This window comes from Hemibagrus wyckioides, linkage group LG05 (assembly GCF_019097595.1).
Source record: "Hemibagrus wyckioides isolate EC202008001 linkage group LG05, SWU_Hwy_1.0, whole genome shotgun sequence".
Taxonomy (NCBI): Eukaryota; Metazoa; Chordata; class Actinopteri; order Siluriformes; family Bagridae; genus Hemibagrus; species Hemibagrus wyckioides.
In genome coordinates, this window is record NC_080714.1 from 21,612,061 (window position 1) to 21,633,823 (window position 21,763).

The 21,763-nt window shown below is 40.0% G+C and overlaps 2 protein-coding genes across 2 annotated transcripts; both read left to right on the plus strand.

Annotated features, from left to right (window-relative positions):
* Window positions 1–6,540: 6,540 nt before the first annotated feature.
* LOC131353317 (uncharacterized) lies at window positions 6,541–8,903 on the plus strand. The gene is made up of 3 exons (XM_058390266.1): window positions 6,541–8,229; window positions 8,405–8,498; window positions 8,779–8,903. Exons 1-3 carry the CDS (start codon window positions 6,541–6,543, stop codon window positions 8,901–8,903), a joined length of 1,908 nt encoding a protein of 635 aa, XP_058246249.1.
* Window positions 8,904–14,766: 5,863 nt separating this feature from the next.
* Window positions 14,767–20,384, plus strand: tmem115 (transmembrane protein 115). Its single transcript, XM_058389205.1, has 3 exons — window positions 14,767–15,135; window positions 15,799–16,817; window positions 18,154–20,384. The coding sequence occupies exons 2-3, from the start codon at window positions 15,961–15,963 to the stop codon at window positions 18,377–18,379; spliced, it is 1,083 nt and encodes a 360-aa protein (XP_058245188.1). The 5' UTR covers window positions 14,767–15,135; window positions 15,799–15,960; the 3' UTR covers window positions 18,380–20,384.
* The last annotated feature ends 1,379 nt before the right edge of the window (window positions 20,385–21,763 follow it).

The following is a 21,763-nucleotide window of genomic DNA, read 5'->3' on the forward strand; positions in this document are numbered from 1 at the left end:
ATTGGATAATTGGAGTAGTCAGAGGCAGCGAACTGCACAAACTAAATAAAATATATATTATATAAATAAATATGTATAATATATATTTTAACTCACAACGGCCGACAGAGGAGAAGAAATCTATTTGGTCACCGACATCCTTACAAATGCCTGTTTTTAAGGCGGACTGATAAAATTGACTATTCCTTGTGAGGTGTAAAATACCTCATTTCTTTTTTACTTTGCTATTTAACGGTTGATTCGTATCTATTGCCGTGGCGTTATAATGATGATATAGAGGTGGATTAATTCAGGAAGGACACCAGTGAAGGCCTAGGTGTGAAATGGATGGCCCGCCACTGGTCTGTAGAGTTCTGTTTGTTGAGGGATTAACCATGCCAAACAATTTCAATGGTTTGCTAAAGTCATAAAGTAAATCTTGCATTGTTTTTAAATGTAGCTAATGTTAGCTGCCTTCATTTATGCCATCGCTTTGTTCACTCATGTCGGATTGCTAGTTATAATATCAGAACAATAAGTGAGGTTAGATGTCAAAATGAGCAACACTGGGAAAACGAAGGGTACATTTTACAGTAGTATAAAACACGGTTTTGTTAGAAAACCTACATTTTTTCTGATTCTGGCATTTGATTTGAACATTAATTGAAGTTCTTGACTGATCTGTATGATGACACCCTGCCACATGATTGAACTGAATTGATTAAATAATCTCCTGAATTAGTACAGTAGGTGTACCTAATAAAGTCCACAATGAATATAGTATCCCCTTGCCAACAAAGACATTATGTACATATGGTGAGAGGAAAAATTGGCTGATGAAATTTGTCTATAAACCCTATACCTCCTATAATGCGGATCAATAACTGGTCATTTAATTCATAGGATTTGTGGAATCGGGAATTTGTTTCTAAAGACATCACTATTCACCTGTGTAATAACACATGACATCCGATAGACGACAGTGCCACACTCTGGCTATAAAATCCAAGAGGAATTAGACGGTCCATAGCACACAATAAGCCTAGGAGCACATGTCTAAACACAGATTTAAGAAAATAGCAGAGGAAATGGGAGGGCCTCTAGAGGGAGAGCATGGGGAAGACTGTAATGTTGCCAGGCTCTATGATTGGGCTCAGGGGATCATCTAAACGGCTGCAGCCCATGCTCAGCTTCAGCGCCCTGACAGCAGCGCAAGTTAATTTCCTATTTTCTCCTCGGCCCTGCTTCCTCTTTAATTCACGCTCATTAGACTTGGCTCCCTTTGAGCTTGTCTTACTGTCCACGCCGGCATGCGCGTATGCACCAGGGTCAGACAGACGAAAGACAAGGCACTCGTGACAGCAGTGTTTGCACTTCCGTGTAATATGTTCAATTAACTTTAGACAATGCAGCTCATTTGTGCACACCACTAAAGGAGTCTGTCTTCCCACGTTTGTATTGCAAATAAGAAGCAGGTGTAAAATATAATTAACAATCAGGTGGGCCCTTAGAGATGAGGCAGAAGGAAATAATGAACATGGATTTTATTGTGCCAGAGCACAGAGTGGAAGAACACCACATCGGCTGAAAGAGAGCTAAGTATGTGATCAGATTTTCAAGGCAAGGCTAAAACCTGATGCTTATGAAATGGAAAAATACTGTAGCTACTGTAGTCATACAGTATAACTGGGTTCGAACAAAAGACTGGAATCGATAATCACACCCAAATCTGTCATACATTATATAACTGAAATGCTGTCAAGCATTAGAACGCTTACTTGTAGCTGCCTGTTGTTCTAGTAGAACTCCTTGAGTCTTGTCAGAATAAAGTAGGCCATCCAGTGTCCAAAACAACACTGTGGTCTGCACTAGAAATATTGAATTATTCTATCTGTGGTTTGTAAGGTAGTAGAAAATCGGTACAGTTGTACCTTTCTTTAAATTCCTCTTCATTGACAGATTGTATGCTTGCCACAAAACATATATTTGCGTCTTTTATCAAGCAAATAAAAACTCTTAACATTAGAGACAGCTGTCACAAAAGCAACGTTAGACCCTGACACTTTCACTATTCTGTGTGTATTCTTTTTCACCTGAGGTAATAAGTATTCCTAATAAGAGCGTGACGATGCATGACAAAATAGCAGCCTTGCCTGATTGCTTGATAGTTTGCAAAAAGTCTGACAAATATTAAAAGACTACTGTTAATGTGAAAACTTATAAACACTTTAGTATGCTGTTCACATCAACTCAGTCCACACATCCCTGTGTCTCGTCATTCTCACATTCAAAACATTCACCATCATCATTCACCATCATTCTGTTCACAATAGCAAGCATTAGGAGACCATTCCTTTTCCTCGTACATGCGTGACACCAACAATAGCAAGCAATAAACAACACTTGAGCTGAGATTTATACAATTCCATAAAGGTTATATAAGACACAATAAAGCAAACAAATCCAAATGAATGATTCCTCTGACTAATCCTAATACACATGCTGCCCAGTGTTTCTTCATTTCATCACTCACAACTCTAGTTCCTACTGCTGCACAAAAATTGAAGAAAAACATCTAAAACTTTATCTTAAGTGACTCTGATTGACGTCTCTGAATGCTTGGTAAATTTTCGGAAAAGCTGAGTTTGCTTTTCTGACTGACGTTTCAGTGTCTTTACCTTGGGCTTGCGGAGTTCACTGCCTTTGGTACGGTAGAATAGAGTGAGGTGAAATAGTGCTCAAGATTTGAAGCCTTAAAATGCGACAACAAAGTCTGGCATATCAAGCACAATGGCTTTCCATTTCTTTCAACAACAAAAATATAAATCCTCCCATTCAGATAAAAATGTCCTGTGCTCATCTTCGCATTTATGCTTAGCTGTACTCTTCCCTGACTCTGCCATGACCATTGATACAAACGATACTGCACGTCAATCGTGTTAGTCAGTCGGCTAACGTATGTTAAATCATGCGAGAAGTTGAGTAAAAAAATTAATAAACAAATAATAATAATACATATTAAAAATCCAAATTAGATTCAGTAAATGCATTTACATACATACCCATTTATCGCAAAATGAAGTTTTGACATTTTAAAAATAAATTGCGATTGAGATTAAAGAGCCGCACAAGAGCAGCGAAAGAGCTGCAAGTGGCTCGCGAGTCGTGGGTTCGCCACCCCTGTACTACATCAAGTTTACACAGATGAGGTCAAAAATGAATGACATTAAATAAAAAGACAAATTTAATTGAAATGAATTGAAATTAAATTTGTATTACCCAAATGGAGTCTAGCAAATGTAAAATATTTAATATCATTTTTTTAAATTAATTTATTTCTATTTAATCAATTTAATCGATTATTTAATTTAATCAATGTAACATATAATGGATATATATTTTACCAAAAAACTGTATTTGTTTCAAGAAAATCACTGAAAAAGAACTATTTCTGGCACAGATCGGGTAGCGTCAACAGTGGTGAACCGGGGACAGGGTCATGGGCAGTCAAGCCTCATTGATGCACGTGGGGAGAGAAGGCTGGCCCGTGTGATCCAATCCAACAGACGAGCTACTGTTGCTCAGATTGCTGAAGAAGATAATACTGGTTCTGATAGAAAGGGGTCAGAATACACAGTGCAGGACAGTTTGTTTTGTATGGAGCCGCATAGCCACAGGCCGGTCAGGTGCCCGTGCTGACCCCTGTGTACCGCCGAAAGCAGCAACAATGGACACGTGAGCATAAGAACTGGACCTCAGAGCAATGGCAGAAGGTATCCTAGTCTGATGAATCATGTGGATGGCCGGGTGCATGTGCGTCTCTTACTTGAGGAACACATGGCACCAGGATGCACTATGGGAAGAAGGTGAGCTTTGGACTGTGCTGAGTTGTGAAATGTGTGGCAGGTGAATAGTTCTCAGCAGTAAATACGTTCATTCTTGCAAAAATTAGCAAATATCAAAGGTTCCTAGTTTTGACCCATGTGTGTATAACTGATGCATAAATACAAAAACTGTTTCTTTATAAAGTAAGAAAGGGAAACTAAACAAAATGATTTGTGATAATCAATACCTGGAATAATAAATAATAAAATAAAAGTTTTTAAAGATTCAGCAAAGACGCATTCAGCCATGATTGAAATAACACAGGGAATGAATACGGGTCAGTTATGCCCATGTTGTGCATTAGATGGGTAGTGGTACAAAAATAATTTTTATTCAAAATGTAAGAAAGGAAAGATTAAAATAAGGATTTGTGATGATCAGGAACAAGTTAATTGAGGAATACCTGTAATACTGAATGATGAAATTAATTTCTTGCAAAGATTATCATTATTATTATCCTCCACTTTTCAGCACCCTCAGAAAAAAAAGGTGGATACCACAAAAATACTTTATATCTTTATACCTGTATTATATATATCTTTATATCTGAGTTTATATTTTAAAAACGTGAAGAAAATTAATAAAATAAATAAATAATCAATAGTAAACAATGCTGCAAATGCTAATCATGCTAATGTTAAATCAGGTCAGTGTGACACAAAATGGCGGACACGGATCAAATCCCCTCTATTGACACAAATTCACCAAAACTGTAGTAATATTTAAGGGATAATTATTACATTTTCCTCACTTTTTACCCTCACTTTAAAAAACAAACCCACATTTAGCTTCCATGCTACGGGTTTCACTTAAACCAGCTACATTAGTTAGTAAACTCTGTGTAGTTGGTAGCACTGGAGGATGTAATTGATGTTTGTAGTAAAACTGTGTAAAAGTGAGGTTTTATTGAGGTGATTTTATCGATAGTAAGTGAATATAATGCGGTGTTAACGGCGTCCTTTCGCCTCAGAGCCTCGCGCCAATAAACCGTGTGTCGCTTCAGCAGCACTGAGATACAGAGCGGGAGCTGCTACGGAGCTGCTACGACTGACGGTGTAACAACGCCGTAATATGATTGGCTCCCGCGCCGAATGACTGACACAGTACCCGCCTTCGACACGCCCACATTTAAAAGTTTTTTTTTTCACCCAGGTTTATATAGAACGCTAACCTGTCAGAGAATGCTCGGTGACGTCACGGGATCTGACGTGAGGACAAAATCCGACTACTGGTCATTTAATGTATTATCCACATTACAGCAGAGGTAAGCCCCTACACTCATTATTATTATTATTATTATTATTATTATTATTATTATTATTATTATTATTATGATCATGTGAACTCAGTGCAGCTGTGTTTTTGTAGATAAAACAAGAAGATGGGAAATTCACAGTCACGTGATTCAAAGGTGAGTCAAGTGGATGTGAATCAGTTGGAGCAGAAACAGGATGTACTTTCATTTGATTCTGGGACTGAAACTGAGTGCTAATATTTATGCTCACTGCTGTAGTTATTAAAAACTGCTCAAACTGCTAAGGCACTGAACCTGCTGTAAAATGTCTGTGTGCTCTCTGTAGAAAAGTGAGGACAGGAGAAGTAGCAGGTGTGGACCTGCTGGAGCGTCCACTCTGGACCCCGCGCCTGACCAGAGACAGCGGTGTTTCAGAGACATTTTGGACCTGGTTCTTCAGCTGAGTGATGAGTACGCTCTATCTCTGACTCTCAGTAACGTTTTATTCAGTTTATTTACACTTGAATCCAATATTAGATGCTGATTTTTTCTCTCTCTCTGGGTGGGTGTGTGTGTGCGTGTGTGTGTGTGTGTGTTTAAAGGGAATGGAAAGCCGTGAGCAGGGACATGGAGAAGGAGGTAAGAGCGTGAGAATAAGGAATAATGAAGAGGGTGTAAATATAAGAAGGAGTTGATTGATCTGGCTAATGAAGAGATGAATCAGTGTATTGTGTAATATTCTATTGGCTTTATTGATGTGAGAAACAGTCAGATTCAGTCATGTGTAAATCTCTACAGTTATTTAGAGTAGTGTTATTCATTGTTATGTGAAGATAATGGGTTTGAAGGACAGCAGAGTTCAGGAACTGCTTTCATTTGTTTAAAGACATGGTAATGTCACTGATCACATTCATATTCAACAAGCTGATCTTTTTTTTACTTCAAAAGGTCTCAAGGTTGGAGTTTGCCTCTGATTGTTCGGAAATCTTGACCACATCATTGTCTGCTGTCATTCAACATTTACTGAAGCCTCTCCGCAAAAGTTTCGGGATCGAGGCGATTCTGGAGGCCAACGACAAACTGAAGAAAATGGAGTCGAAATTGAGCAAGTGCTCTTCCTCAGACACCTCAGCTCAAAGGTAAACTTTATCGATTTCACACTTAATATTCAGAAGGATCAATTTTACTGCACTGTTTAGACAACACCTGATCAATCAAGAGTCCAGGGTTTGGCAGCACGGTGGTGAAATTACTAATCACATGGGTTTTCTGTCTTTTATCATCAATTGGCTGTTCATGTGTGTTTTTTGATGTGAAAATAATCTTCATTCTTTTCTGTTTGTTTATGAAGTTCCCCTGCAGAGGCGTCTGACTTCATCTGTGAGCTCTCTCAGAGAATCGTCACAGAAATTAAAAGTGCAATGCTGGGGGCCATCCGGAGTATGGCATCAGGACAGAGGCCAAGCTGCTCCGCGAGGGCTTCATCATCTGTAGGAGATCCGATCTCACCACTAGATGACCTCAGCATCGCATGCACTAATGAGATCTGTGAAAGGATCCTGGCTCTGTATCTCTCTGAAGAGGGTGTCAGACCTGGAGGAGAGACAAGTTCAAGACAATCACTAAAGTCCCACCAGGAGGTCAATGGAATAATGAAAGGCTTGGAAGAAGTTGACCCCAGCAGGTCCTCTTCCTGGTCTACTGTAAAGATCTTGATCTCTGAGATTGTGTCCAACATGCCTACTGATGGTGCTTTATCAGCTCCTCAGGGTGAGAGACCTTTCAGTGATCAGTTCATGAGCAAAGCAACACAAGTGGTCAGTGAAGTTCTTCAGAAAACGGAACAAAAACTCGCTGCCTCAGTGTTGCCCCAAACCTCCATCCATGCCTCCAGTGAGACAGAACTGAATTTCCTGATGGACCTGGTCAGGAGCTCCGTCGCCTTAGAGAACATTCAGTCTACCGCTGCTGGACAGTTCCTCAATAATGATATCCTGGTGAAGAAGTTATCTTCATACTTTTCCACAGGTTTAATTAGCGAGAAAGGCTCTAGATCCAGCAGAGCATCGTCATTGAGGTCGTCAGTAGATCTGGATCGAGTGGCTTTTGATATCATAAAGAGTGTGATCAATGGAGCAGCTCTGGACTTTGGACTGTTTGATGTGGAAAACGGAATGGAAGCTTGGGTAGGTGAAGCTCAGGTCAGTGATGCTGATGCTCACTCAGCTCCCTACTCAATGAGCTCCTCAGGCTTTTCCTCAAAACTCCAAAGTCTCTTTGCTCTTGAAGATCAAAAGAGTGTGCAGCAGGTTATAGATGCAGACAGGAAGCCTCTGCCTTCAGCCCAAAACAGGCCATACGTTTCTTGCCACATTCTCAATGTGGTGCGTGATCGGCTGAAGGCTTTCTTTATTTCCTCAACTACAAGTGCTGCTGATGATAAACGGACAGATGCATCAGTGAGCGATGGGGATCGTGTTGTTCCCATCCACATCTGTGACAATGGCATGGTTCATGAGCTAACAGAGCCGGACAACCTTTCTCCAGAGGAGATGATACGGCAACGAGCGCATGACATGACAGACACTATTGCAAATCTCCTCCTGAGGAACGTGGCTAAAACAAGAAATGTTGTCCGGAGTGCATCTGATTCTGCTCTAGATAGAGGGAACAGCTCGGTACAATTCACCCAGTTTCCTTATGAGCTGGTTTACATGTTTGTAGAGCAGTCCACCAAAACCTTAGTGCAGAATGTGCTAAATGCTGGGTTTAGTGGGGATACCGAAATACAGGAAAGCTGCTCCATGAACAAATCAATCAACTGTGCATCTACTCCAGCACTCTGGGATCATGAAACTTCCTTGATGTGGTCTCTGAAAAATTTGTACTCCAAGTCTTCTCAGCAGGTATCAGCAGGTTCTTCCAGCTTGTTTCCTCGTGCTGCCGTGGAGGAGAATCTGGAACATCAGAACGTCATTGATGAGCAGAACCAACCTGGCCCGAGCTCTCACGTTCAAGGAAGCGATGGAGGCTCCTTATATTCAGCAGCTGAGAATCAGGAGAGGAAAAGGCAGCTTGGATTTCGCTTCATTGTGAAGAAGAAAACGGTTGTGATCAGACGTCCCGTTAAGGTATGCAGGACTTTTTCCCCCAAATGTTCTCCCGAGGTCCTTATTTGTAGTTATTCACAATCGAATGGTTTATTGAACATCAGTCACTGGATTAATCACAGTCTTTAAGGTTGTTAGTTATCTTAGACGTCTAGTTCTGCTTCATGATCTGTCTTTTTATCTTCTAAATTCTCAGCGTCAGAGGAAGCAGAAGAACCGGCGCAGATCCAGAGTTCCTGTGCAACGCGTCGTCCAGCCGAGCATGTCCAACCCTACAGCTGTCCACTACGGTAAGTCTTTAAAATGAAAGGAACCTGTGATTTTTGAGGTTTCCTCCACGTGTCCTTTAGAGTAGAACAGGTATTTTTGACCTTCATCACTACTCTGTATCCTGATAACAAATGATGATGATCATGTTTGTTTATGAAGTTAGCTAATGATTTTTAATGAGTTTGATGATCATGTTGAAGAGTTTTAGGTTTTTTCCGTTCCTGCGTCATGTGTCCTGATAATCAGCTAAAACAGCAGGTTCGGTCATTTTGCTGTAACTCTGCTTCTTCTCATCTGCAGCTTCAGACGCACAATCGAGGACCTCGCGGGCGCTCTTCAAGAACACTCGCAGAACGCTGAGCAGGATCTTCTCCAACATCTTTAAGACCTTCACCTGCTGCTTTATCCCTGACACCGCTCTGTAAACTGGTCAGGGTAGACCTGTGTCCGGTGATCATTAACCAAGTTACCATGGTAACAGGCGGCAGTGACAGAAAGACAACCGAACGGAAAAAATAAAAATAATGTTTTTTTCTGGTTTTTATAAAACATTTATCTTTAAAATGTATTCTAGTTTGAAATCACTTTCTACAGATATGAATGACTTTACATCCTTGTGTTTATTCGTGAAGATTTTTCAGTGATTTTCAGTTTACAAGTGTGCCTTCTATAAATTCTGTTTTTAATAGATTCTTATTTAAAGCACTCTTATAGTGTCACAAAAAACCTTTATCACATGGATGGATAGATAGATAGATAGATAGATAGATAGATAGATAGATAGATAGATAGATAGATAGATAGATAGATAGATAGATAGATAGACCTCATGAGGGAAATTCTTGTTACAGCAGCTTAGACAGTAACAAGATACAACATACACATATCTCTCAACAACAAAAAAAACTCGGGACAAAGAATAGCAACAGCATCACTGAGGCACTTGTGAACAAATTCCGCTTCAAGGAATGGCTTGTTTGCACGAGCAATGTTCCATGTTAGCTGATATGACGCTTAACTTGTCATATACAGCATCTCATTATTATTATGGACGTAACAGAGATTGTTGGGGTCTTTGGTGTGAGTATTTTCGTATTCTTAAATAAATAAATAAATAAATAAATAAATAAATAAATAAATAAATAAATAAATAAATTTGGGGGGAAATGAGTTTGTCTATGAGATTTTGACTGATGGTTTTCTTAGTCTGTGACCTAGTGAACCAGTATCAATATCTATTCATTGACAGAGACTTCTCTATGTTGGTTTTGTAAGCCGCTCTGGATAAAGGCTTCAGCCGAACGCCATAAATGTAAATGTATTGCAGTCAGCTTGCTTTGCTAATCTGCCGACAAAGCTAATACAAAGCCTAGCATTTTACACATAGATTGAACAACTAACAGCATTGAACAAACTAATCACTAGTTAGCTTTAGGCAGAAGTAGCAGTTTCTATGACCCAAGCAACTTGCTAGTGCCTGCTTGTGTGAACCTAGGGTCATACATTTAACAGCTACTGTGGTGTTCATACAGTGATCACAAATATTCTATGTGCTTACTGAGAATACCAGCTCTTAAATACATCAGAATGACATGTAGATCGTTTTATATGCTGTACCATGCAGGCTATTTTACATATTTTGAAAATACAAAAGTACAGAGCACAAAAAATGTGTGGCAGTGTTTTTCTCTGACTGTCAAATCCAAATTTTAAAAGAAATGTCAAACTGGTGCATAAAAAAACCTGTTCATCACTGTCCAAAACAGTCGTAGGATTTAATCTCAGAAAGTTTCTGTTACCACTTTACCTGAGTTTGAATTCTTTGCAGAGCTAGACTATGGAACAGAGCTGGTGGAAAGTAGTATGAGATGAGGATGACAAATACACACATCCTGTGCAGGATGACTCAGTCTTAAGAGACCTGATTATAGTGCCAGCTTAGAGCTACCTGAGAGCAATACATTACAGGTTTTTCATATTCAGCACGACTACAGTTACACTGATCCACTGACTTGGATCACTTCTGTCAGTTGATACCTGTTTCACATGAGCTGTCAGTAAGATATTCTACTCACAGTGAGGTATTCCCTCTCTCATCTCTCTCCCTCTCTCTCGTCTCACTCTTTCTGTCTCTTTCTGTGACACAGTCATCCATCTCCATCAGTCAAAACCCCAGCAGGAAGTGGCGATGCTACACTACTGCTATAGGTTCTGGACATTTTGAAGCAAGATGAATTAGAGACCCAGTCAGACATTTGGACAGATGGGAGTTGGAGGGAGATAATGAAGGAGGGAGGAAATGAGAGAATGATGGAGGATTAAATTATTTGACAGGCACTATCACAGCCGCTGTACATCAGCATAAGCAGGATAGAGTAATCCTCCAGAACATTTGTTGTCAGAAAAATAAGACTCACTGCTGAACTACAGTAAGTTACATAAGGCTCGGCTCTGTAATAAACAATAACGACAAGAATAAAGCATTTCAGTTAAATAATCTTTGTGGTTTGATGATTTATTTAGCAAAAAATCTGTTCTCACACCTCTTCATTTACATTATCAAATCTCCTCATCATGGCACCTGTTAGTAGGTGGGATCCTCAAAGTTGATGTGTTAGAAGCAGGAAAAATGGGCAAGTGTAAGGATTTGAGCGAGTTTGACGAAGGGCCAAATTGTGATAGCTAGACGATTGGATCAGAGCATCTCCAAAACTGCAGCTCTTGTGGGGTGTTCCTGGTCTGCAGTGGTCAGTATCTATCAAAAGTGGTCCAAGGAAGGAACCTGAGGAAAAAGGAAAAAGATACTTGCAGCATTTAAACACCAACTTCGTCGTCCTCTTCTCACTAGAGTGATCTCTGTTCACGCAAACATCGCTGAAGAAATAATTGCTGATTATTTCAGTCTGTTCTGTTCCCGGTTTTTTTTTTTTTGCTATTAATGTCTTTTATTAGCTGCAGCGTATTAAATCTGTAGGACATGATCATTTGTCAAGGAGGGTCTTAGATTACAAGATACATTTTAAATGTGTATATCTATGGCTCAAGAATTTAAATGACAAAGAGACCAGCAGTCGTAAAAATTGATTATAATCCATTAAAGCGTTGCAGTAATCTAGCTTGTTAGTAGTCTCCTCGAATAAGCCGTAATGTAGCACTTTGCTATAATTTTCTTTTTATGCGTTCCTCGACATGTGAAGTAACCTTAAAGGGTAGGTCTTGTTGAGTTCTTTAATATATATTACATTTGAAAGTTATATTGAATTTGAAAGTTTAATGCCTTATATCTAAAAAATTTTAAAAATTTTAGATATAATATAATCTTTTAGATAATCTTTCCTCACCAAGCTAGATATTATTTTCGATTTTTATACCAAGGTCAGAATAATTATAGACCGGGAGAAGCGGTTAAATATTTTTTCCCTTCTGTTTACAGAGCATGTGCAGCCACAGAGAGCCTAGTTTTTCCTCAGAACAAACATCTTATTGACAGCTGCGAGGAGAATTCAACCAAGTGTTCTGACTCAAAAATCCCTGAACCCTGTCTGTGAGTGCTTGTGGGGGAGAGAGAGAGAGAGAGAGAGAGAGAGAGAGAGAGAGAGAAAGTTGTTAATAACCACCTTGCTCGGTCATTGTATCCAATCTGTATTATTATCTAGCGTATTTAATAACACTGTGATTATGTGATAAAAGCCTGCTATTAAGTTTTGATTTAATAAAGTGTTGAACACTAATGAACGGTAATTGTTGAGTATCTAAACCAGCTTTACTGTGCCAGTGAAGCAGTGGAATTTGTGGAGTGTGTGAGTAGATAATTTTACTCTGTAAATATTTTTTTCCACTGCATATGTAAAATGGTTAGGTGGAAGTGATGGAGAACAAATGAGAAATGGCATGTGTGGTATGGATGTAAACAATATGAATATGTCATTTGGAATGTCCTGTAAACAGATACAAATACAGATACCAAGAGGAAGCACAGTATTTGGTTTTCATTTGTTGTTTTAGAAAGCTTGTCAGGAAGGTCCAAGGGGCATGTGGGTGAGACTAGAGCTGTGCATCGGGACTGAGATCCTGAGGGATGCCACTAAATAAGTCAGTCAAGGTGGAGGTTTTTACTTGTGCAAGAGCGAGCAGCCAGATATGAAGAACGCAGAAGGAACAGCTTGGTCAGGGTTGTGGAAGTTCAGAAAGAAAAAAGCCTTTTTTATTCGTGACATATATACAATATCAGCCATAACATTATGACCCTTCACTACGACCAAGATGTTAGCAGCAGATCCAATGTTAGCAGTTCCCCAGGTAAATGACATACATGCACCCGGCCAGTTCTGATGCCCATTGTTAGCGCTTTCTGTGGAGCACAGGAGTCAGCATGGGCACCCTGACTGGTCTGCGGCGATGCAGCCCCATACACAACAAACTGTCATGCACTGTGTATTCTGACACTTTTCTATCAGAACCAGCATTAACATCTTCAGCAATTTGAGCAACAGTAGCTCGTCTGTTGGATCGGATCACACGGGCCAGCTTTCGCTCCTAACATGCACCAATGAGCCTTCGCCACCCATGACCCTGTCGCCGGTTCACCACTGTTCCTTCCTTGGACCACTTTTTATATAGATACTGACCACTGCAGACCAGGAACACCCCAAAAGAGCTGCAGTTTTGGAGATGCTCTGATCCAGTCGTCTAGCCATCACAATTTGGCCCTTGTCAAACTCGCTCAAATCCTTACACATTCCCATTTTTCCTGCTTCTAACACATCAACTTTGAGGACAAAATTTTTAAAATGCTGCCTAATATATCCCACCCACTAACAGGTGGCACCTGTCAGTGGTCATAATGTTATGGCTGATCAGTGTCTATATCGTGCCTCCAGAAAGTATTCACCCCCAGGGTGGATCATTATTTCACTTTTGGTGGATCATTATTTCACAATGCAACATCAGATTTAAGTAGATTAGAATACTTTTGGAGTGACTTGCTACAAAAAATAATTAAATCAGTGATCCTCATTCAAAAGTAACTGCACTGTAACACATAATTGATCAGCGTTCACTCCCCAGATTCAATACTTTAGATTGCCCTTGTGCAGCAATTTCAGTTTTGTGTTTTCTCGGGTGTTTATCTATGAGAAACATCTTCATTATGTTATTTTCTCCGATTCAATTTCCCATCATGGCACAGATTTTTCACTGAAATTAAGTCTGGGCTTTTTACCATTCCAGAACGAAAACCATCTTTTTCACTAATTCGAATTTTGTCACATGCCTTCTAGCAAATTCCGCCATGCAATCATGTTAGACTTCCTCAGAAGTGGTTTCCTTTGTGCCACTCCTGCATAGACCCAGGGTCTGTTAAGAGCTGCTGATATTGTTCTCCTATTTAACTCACTGAGCTCTGTAACTTCTGTGCTGTAGCTAGCCTGTTGATACTTATGTGACATTTGCTCTTCTCAACCTCAAAGCTTCAGTTCCCTAATCTGCATGACAGAAGGACTAACTAATCTGCTATTTTAGCTGTGTGGTATTTAGTTTACAAATGGACATGTTTAACATATAGAGCATGAGTGCACAACGAAAATTGAATACTAGTCCTAATTTAGGCCGTCAAAAAAAAAATTATGTGATAGTCACTTCAAGAGAGGCACAACAAATCCCAATCTAATATACATTTGATGCTGCAATACAACAAAAATGAAATAATCGCCAGGGGATGAATATTTTCCTAAGGCACTGTGCATTGCATTGCAGTGATGTTCTCTTTTTCACAGATCCCTGGAAGTTGGTGTCAGACTGCAGAGTCAGCCTTAAGACAGATCCCCTGGAGCAGACGGGGTTCAGTGTCTCGCTTAAGAGGCGAAAAAGTGTCAGTGTGTTGGAATGGGAAATGCATTGTAGCCCTTCGATGCCACTTGTTATCTTCTTGTGGGCAAAATACTACATTCACGCCTTATTAAGACGCGGCGATTATTCAATTATCTTGTTCCCTTGTGTTACTAAATCGTGACCATGACTTAACGATCCCATTCCCATGCCTGACTAAGTCATGGCCAGCACTTCAGGATCAAATTGCCATGTGTTAATGTTTTATTTATTGTTAAAAGGGGATGTCACAAGCAGGGCAGTATAATGTTGCATTTAGAGGTTGGCAAAAAAAAAACGTTTACTGGTTTAACTTTCCATGAAAAGAAGGTGAATAAACAGAGATACTGTTGCAGAATTACATGACAATTGAGCGCATTACTCTAACTACGTTTCCCAGTAGTCTTTGCGACAGGCCGGCTGCCGTAAAGCGACGCTGTTATGGTCCGACGGTGACGTTTGCAAATCTGGCGTCTGTACTTATCGCAGTGTTGGATTTAGGCTGGGAGTGCCTTGCAGCAAAGCGAGTGTATTCTCCGTACACGTCAACGTGTAACGTGTGGAAACGGATATATAATCGCTGAAACCCTGGACTGACACGTTGGACGGCTGTTTCGAGTCTCACGACCATCCGAGTCGATCAAAATTCTTTCTCGAGGCCTAGTGGAAGAAGTGAATCCTCGGGCTAACCTGCGCGCTCCGGCCGGGATGACAGGACACGGTGCCGGGGAGAACTGTTGATGTCCTACGCTAATCTTGCCCTCAAGAGGGCAAGCACCTGAACTCAGAGAGGTTGTTTAAAAGCCGATCGATTGTCATTTGATAAAAACAACGAAGCAACATGTTTAATGCCATACCGAGGGACAAAGTTCTTGCTAGCTAGTAGGCTAACGTCAGCAGTGGCTTGAGTCATATTCAGTTATGACGGTTTTAATGAGTGTAGGTGTGTAAATGGTGTGTCGTGTAATTGTTACCTTCCTCTCGTACAAGCCTTTCATTAAGAGACTTATTTAATCCCCAGAGTGATTTAAACTAGAAAGACTGAAAACCTCATCAGCTTTACATGACTTTTTTAGTAAAGTTAGCGAGTTAGTGACGTCATTTGCATTCGTGTTTTTCTATTTCTCTTGAAAATTACGAGACAAGACACCTCTTGTAATGTTACTGAGAGGGCTTTCTGACTGAAAGCTCTGACACTGGAGACTTCTTACATAAAACTTCGCTATTTCTTATTAGTCTTAGATGATCTAGCCATACAAATCCCTCTGAATGTGCTTAGACTTCTTTTAGAAGTGAGTGATAATATACAGGTTTCATGTTCTTATCCACACCACAGTAAAATTTGGTGTACAATTTTTTTTTTTTTTTATCAGCGAATCTCACACATCATAGATGAAATAAATAATGAGTAAGTTGAAAAATTGATGTAATTCTGTTTATATCTCTCCAATACAGGAAACGTATGCAGTTTTCTGATGACGCTGCCATGTTCTTTATGGATGTCAGGGTTTGAAGTCACTCTGAAGGCTCTGACCTCTGGGCGCTGGTGATACGTGCCGCACTCGAGGCTCTGATTAGCACACACTTCTAAGTGAAGACGAGTCAAACCTGACAAACATGAACCGATATCTGCCGGTGGCGCGGCAGCACTTCCTGACTGCTTTAGCCAGCACTAGTGTGGTGGTGAAATGTATATGTGCCACAGTGTTTGTGCTTTACCTCGTCTCATGGCTGGCGGACACACGTGTGGCTCTCGGAATCACACCCGGATACCTCTTTCCTCCCAACTTCTGGATCTGGACTCTGTTGACACACAGCGTGGTGGAACAGCACGTGTGGGACCTTGCACTAAATGTGGCTACAGTGATTGTTGCAGGGAGACTGCTGGAGCCTCTATGGGGCGCTCTGGAGTTACTTGTCTTCTTTGTGGTGGTGAACGTTGCTGCTGGTTTGCTTTCAGGCCTCTCCTATGTTCTCGCCTATGCCGCGACCTTCGACCTAGGCTACCTGTTTGATGTACACATCAGCGGCGCGCCCACGTTTCTCGGCGCCGTCCTGGTGGCTCTGAAGCAGACATCAGGAGACACAACTGTGCTTCGAGTGCCTCAGATTCGTTTGAAGGCAGCTCCAGCTCTTGTCTTGCTAGTGTTAGCTATCTTGCGGCTAGCTGGGCTGCTGGAAAGCTCTGCACCATTTGTGGGCTGTAGCTACGGTGCACTAGCAGGGTGGGTTTACTTACGTTTCTACCAGAGGCACAGCCGTGGGCGGGGCGACATGTCAGACCACTTCGCCTTCGCCTCATTCTTCCCAGAGGCACTTCAGCCAGCTGTGGGCTTCATTGCCAGCTTGGTGCATGCTGCCCTTGTCAAGATGAAGGTCTGTCGCAAGATGGTGAAACGCTACGATGTCGGTGCTCCGTCATCCATCACGATCAGCCTGCCTGGCACAGACCCACAGGATGCCGAGAGGAGACGGTAAGAGGCTGATATAGTGTCACATTTTTGAACAGTGCCATATTCTGCCAGTAGGAGCAAAGATGTTTCTGAAAGTAGAGGCAACAAGAGTCCGTAACACACCAGTTAAGAAAAACTTTCAGCTACAATGTGTACCAAAATGTTAGTACTGGATCTATGCTTTTTACAGTTTCAGGATCTTGTAGAGGTGCGTGTTGAGAATTGACTCTGTTGGTTCCTGGTAGTAGGACTTGTTTCTGAGAGGTCGTGTGCAAACACACGACAGCAGTGTGTGACGACATACAGACACACATTTAAATATTGCCTTATTGCACTTTCCTCAACAGCTGCAGCACAAGTATGACTTAAACAAACATCCTTCTTACTTCTTAAGAGGGTCCAGGCTCTTTCACAGTGATTGCCATCAGTCTTCTCAGATTATTGGGAAATAAAATAGAAGTTCAGAGGGCTCTTGCTTCGCTCTCCTTTCAGGGGAATCAAAACTATATTATCTCCTTTTAAGCGTGAAAACATATTTTGTGTTATGACTCAAAGCTTAAGTAAAAAAAAAAAACACGGGGACACAGGCCTGCTATCAGCAAAATAATAAAAGTTATTCCTTAACATCTACCCAAGTTTCATTACAGATGAACACGCTGTTCTTTTTATGACACGTTTATAATGTCCAGTCCTACATTTCACTTGCATTCCATCAGACACAAACATCTCTGAATGTTAATGATGTTCAGCCTCTGTCTTTTTCTCTCTCGCAAAGTTGATAAGACAAAAGTACAGCATGTCTCTTTTTTTTGACCCTGGAGACTCCAAAAATGTTTAATAAACACCTCCTATATACATACACATACATACATACATACATACATACATACATACATACATACATACACATATATATATATATATATATATATATATATATATATATATATATATATATATATATACATATATATATATATATATATATATATATATATATATATATATGGATATATATATATATATATATATATATATATATATCTATATATATATATATATGTATATATATATATATATATATATATATATATTTTTATATATAATATAAAAAACATTACTTCTTTTTCTTTCTTAAGTTTTATTGATTAGCAGCCTGAGACCGTGTAGAGATTGTGTCTGCGTTTACAGGCCCCTGTGATTGAGCGGTTACTATAGAAACAACAGCATTAGGGAAAAGGAGCTGCTGTGTGAACTGCCGTTCTAGAAAATTCATCAATACCACATTGACGATTTTGGCAAAGCTGTTATAAATTCTTTTCTAAAAAGAATTTCCTGTTTGTGTTTTGACCTGCAGGCAGCTGGCCCTGAAAGCTCTGAACGAACGTCTCAAGCGAGTGGAGGACCAGTCCGCCTGGCCCAGCATGGAGGACGAGGAAGACAATGACGACGACGAGGTTCGGACTGACGCGCCCCTGCTCTCTACTAGCGACTCCTCGCCACCAGCTCCCAGCACTACTCAGAATTCCACAGGGCAAGAGTCGAGCATCATAAGCTTTGAAGACGCCCCCACTCACTCCTAACACACGCACACGAACCGTTGAGTTCGTCCCTCTGAATCTGAGACACAATCGCAACACCTGCTGCAGAGGCGGTGATGATTTGCCCCGGAGAGTAAGACGCCTTGCCATAGGTAGTTTCTAAATCTTGATCAGCTCTAATAAACGCTCTTATACAAACAAGCCTACACGTACACCGATATGTTCAGCTTAGGTGTTGTGCAGATGAACTTTTCTGAAAGTGTATATCTGTGGCACTCATGTTTTTTTTATTTGCAATGTACAAATAAGATCATGTGTGTGTGTGTGTGAGTGTTTGTACTTGTATGTGTGTGCATAAGGATTCTGGAAAGAGTTTGCTCTGAATAACCGTTCCAGCTGCTGCTGGGGTTTATTACATATACTTTAAATTAGCTGCAGGCTCTCCGGGTCAGATGATGGGTGACTCCTAGTCTTTGTCAAAAAAATTTATTTTTTCCTCTCCTCCTCTCAGCAGGTAGCAAACAGCTGAGCTCTTTTTTTTTTTTAATGCATACACCTTTTTTTTTTTTTGCATGGAAATTGAGTTGAAATGCTCTTTGTGCCTGTTTCTCACTGACAGAGACTTTTAGAAATCATTTCGGACATTAGCTGGTTTGCCAAAGGTGGACAGTTGTTGAAGATCTGTCTGAAGAATGAAATGATCAAACCCGTGTTGCGTTCTGTGTTATATTAATGGTGGTAGATTCCTTACATTGAGCAACCACAGAGAATTGTTTTAATTGAGTCTTAAATTATTTGCTCACATCCTCACACATTAAAATTAGCCATAATTTAAGACGATGTTTTTTGTTTTTTTTCTTGAATTGCCGTTCAAACTACTTTAAGACGTAAAGGAGCTGCTCGAAAATACGTTCAAATCCGTAGGATGCAGAACATTCAGTATGTGGAATTTAGTCATGGTAATAGAATTAGGGCTTGTTGTTTTATTTAAAAGTACCACTCCCTGCAGTGTTGTGGTTCCTCGCAATCCTGAAGTGTGGACTATGAAGAAAAGAAAGAATAAGAGCCAGTTTGCATTTTATTGACGTTACAGGGGGCTGAATTTCCAAGTCTATTTTAAAGCCACCAGCAATCCAAAAGCCTTAAATGTAGGTGCAATGATTGTGACTGGAACCAGTAACCAACAATTAAAGCATATTTAATATGGTGTGACATGAGCAACGAGTAAGACATTCGCTTTTTACGTCCCCTGTCTGTGGTGTTCTGTGTCTTGAGGCTCTTTTGCTTTATCACCCATGCGAAAGAAACATGTCAGCTGTGGTCCATGCACACGTTTGTACAAGATGCACCTCTAGAACTCTTATGATTATCATCCGTTTTCTTTGTTTGTGTGTGTGTGTAATCTGGATGATTTCAACTAATGACAGCAATACAGCCACATACTCCAGTTCTACCGTACACACCACTTTTCTTCTCGTTATCTAGCAAGCTTTATGAATTAAGGAATCAGTTTATCACTTCTATATGCTATTTTTGTAAAGCCGATGCTGAATCAGTAACACACACTATAATTCTTGCTGTGTATTGCCTTCATTCCCTCTGTTGATCTGTGTGATTTGTTTTCTTTTCAGTATTTGTTTTTAATGCAGCGCTCATGATCAAGACTTACCAGCTCTATCGTTCCGTGTGTGAGACATTTTGTGCGCGCGAATAAAAGTGAATGTATAAGAGAGAGCAAAAAAAGATTTAAAAAAAAACGGAGGGGCCTGTTTTTATAAAGCAGATGTTTTTTCTCTCTACAGATTTGCCTGATGTTCAGAGACCGAGGGGGGAAAAGGCATGGGTTTTTAGTAGCTGGATGTATTTGCTCACTAATTATTTTTGTTGTTCAGGTTGATTATTTTCTGCTGTTCAACTCTCCCCCCCCCCCCCTTTCCAGCTCTAAATCTTGATAGTTTTCTTCACTTTGTGGCTTGAAAGCCATGTCTCCTGAGTTCCACTTCAAATTCTTTCTCTGTCTCCAATAAAAGGTTATATGGAGAACACTTTTAAACTTGTCCTGTCATTATACACACAACCAGTTTGTGTTGTTTTTGTTTTTATACACTTTCTTACTTGTACTAATGATTAATAATACCAGTAACATATGAATTGTTTTTATTAATGGTACAAATTTGCGCTCTCTCTCGCTCTCTCAGTCACAAGACAGAGTTGCTTATCCAAACTACTAACCAAGCTGTGTGTGTCTTACATTTATTATATGTATTGTTAATAACAGTTTGTAAATTTTATTTGTTTTTTTTTTCCTTCCACAGCCCTTAGACAACAGAAACAGAACACGAAGCCCATTGTGGCTAGCAAAGTAATTTGCATATGTTAATCACATAATGATTATGTTTATTCAAGAAATACTTTTTATTTTCAGATACAGACTTACACTCTATTGCCAAAAGTTTTGGGACACCCCTCCAAATCATTGAATTGAACTATTAATGCTTCAGCATACCAAGACATTTTGGACAATTTTATGCTCCCAACTTTCTGGGAACAGTTTAGGGATGACCCCTTCCTGTTCCAACATGACTGCACACCAGTGCACAAAGCAAGGTCCATAAAGACATGGATGAGTGTTTGGTGTGGAGGAACCTGACTGGCCTGCAAAGAGTCCTGACCTCAACCTGATAGAACACCTTTGGGATGAATTAGAGCGGAGACTGTGAACCAGGCCTTCTTGTCTAACATCAGTGCCTGACCTCACAAATGCGCTTCTAGAGGAATGGTCAAAACATTTTCTTAAACCCACTCCTAAACCTTGTGGATCTCTATCTCTATGAGTCCTTGATATTCATGATGATGTTACAGTGATGAAAATTACAATCCAATGTGATTTCCAAAGATCAATTATTATTAGTAATTGATTTTATTTATTTATTTATTAAATTCCAAAGTTGACAAAATACTGAAAAGTTTTCCTTTTGTGGAATAAGTAGATAATAAAGTCTTAACAAAAGAAAAAATTTGCTACCTTGGTATGAACTCAATGTACTATGAAAAAGTTTACATTTTATCTGATGAAAATAAATTAAAGTAATGTAGACAAGTAATTTAGATAATTACTTACTTAATTAGATGATTACTATCTGTTTTTTTTTTGGGGGGGGGGTTGCTTTACAGCTAGTACGGCAAGTGTTTTGCCTGAAAACATCAATTATTCATTCATTCTGTTAGCAATACTTACCTCCACATGCTGTTTCAACCAGATGAGTTCTCAGGGAGGCAAACAGGGGACACCTCACATAAACAAATCTGTACTTACTCCATCATATGGATATATTTTACTGTGGTAAGGCCAGGGTCCAACTACATTCTTCCAGTCCAACCACACTGTTTATCATGAGCAGGTCAAGGCCTGTGAAGAACTGGCAC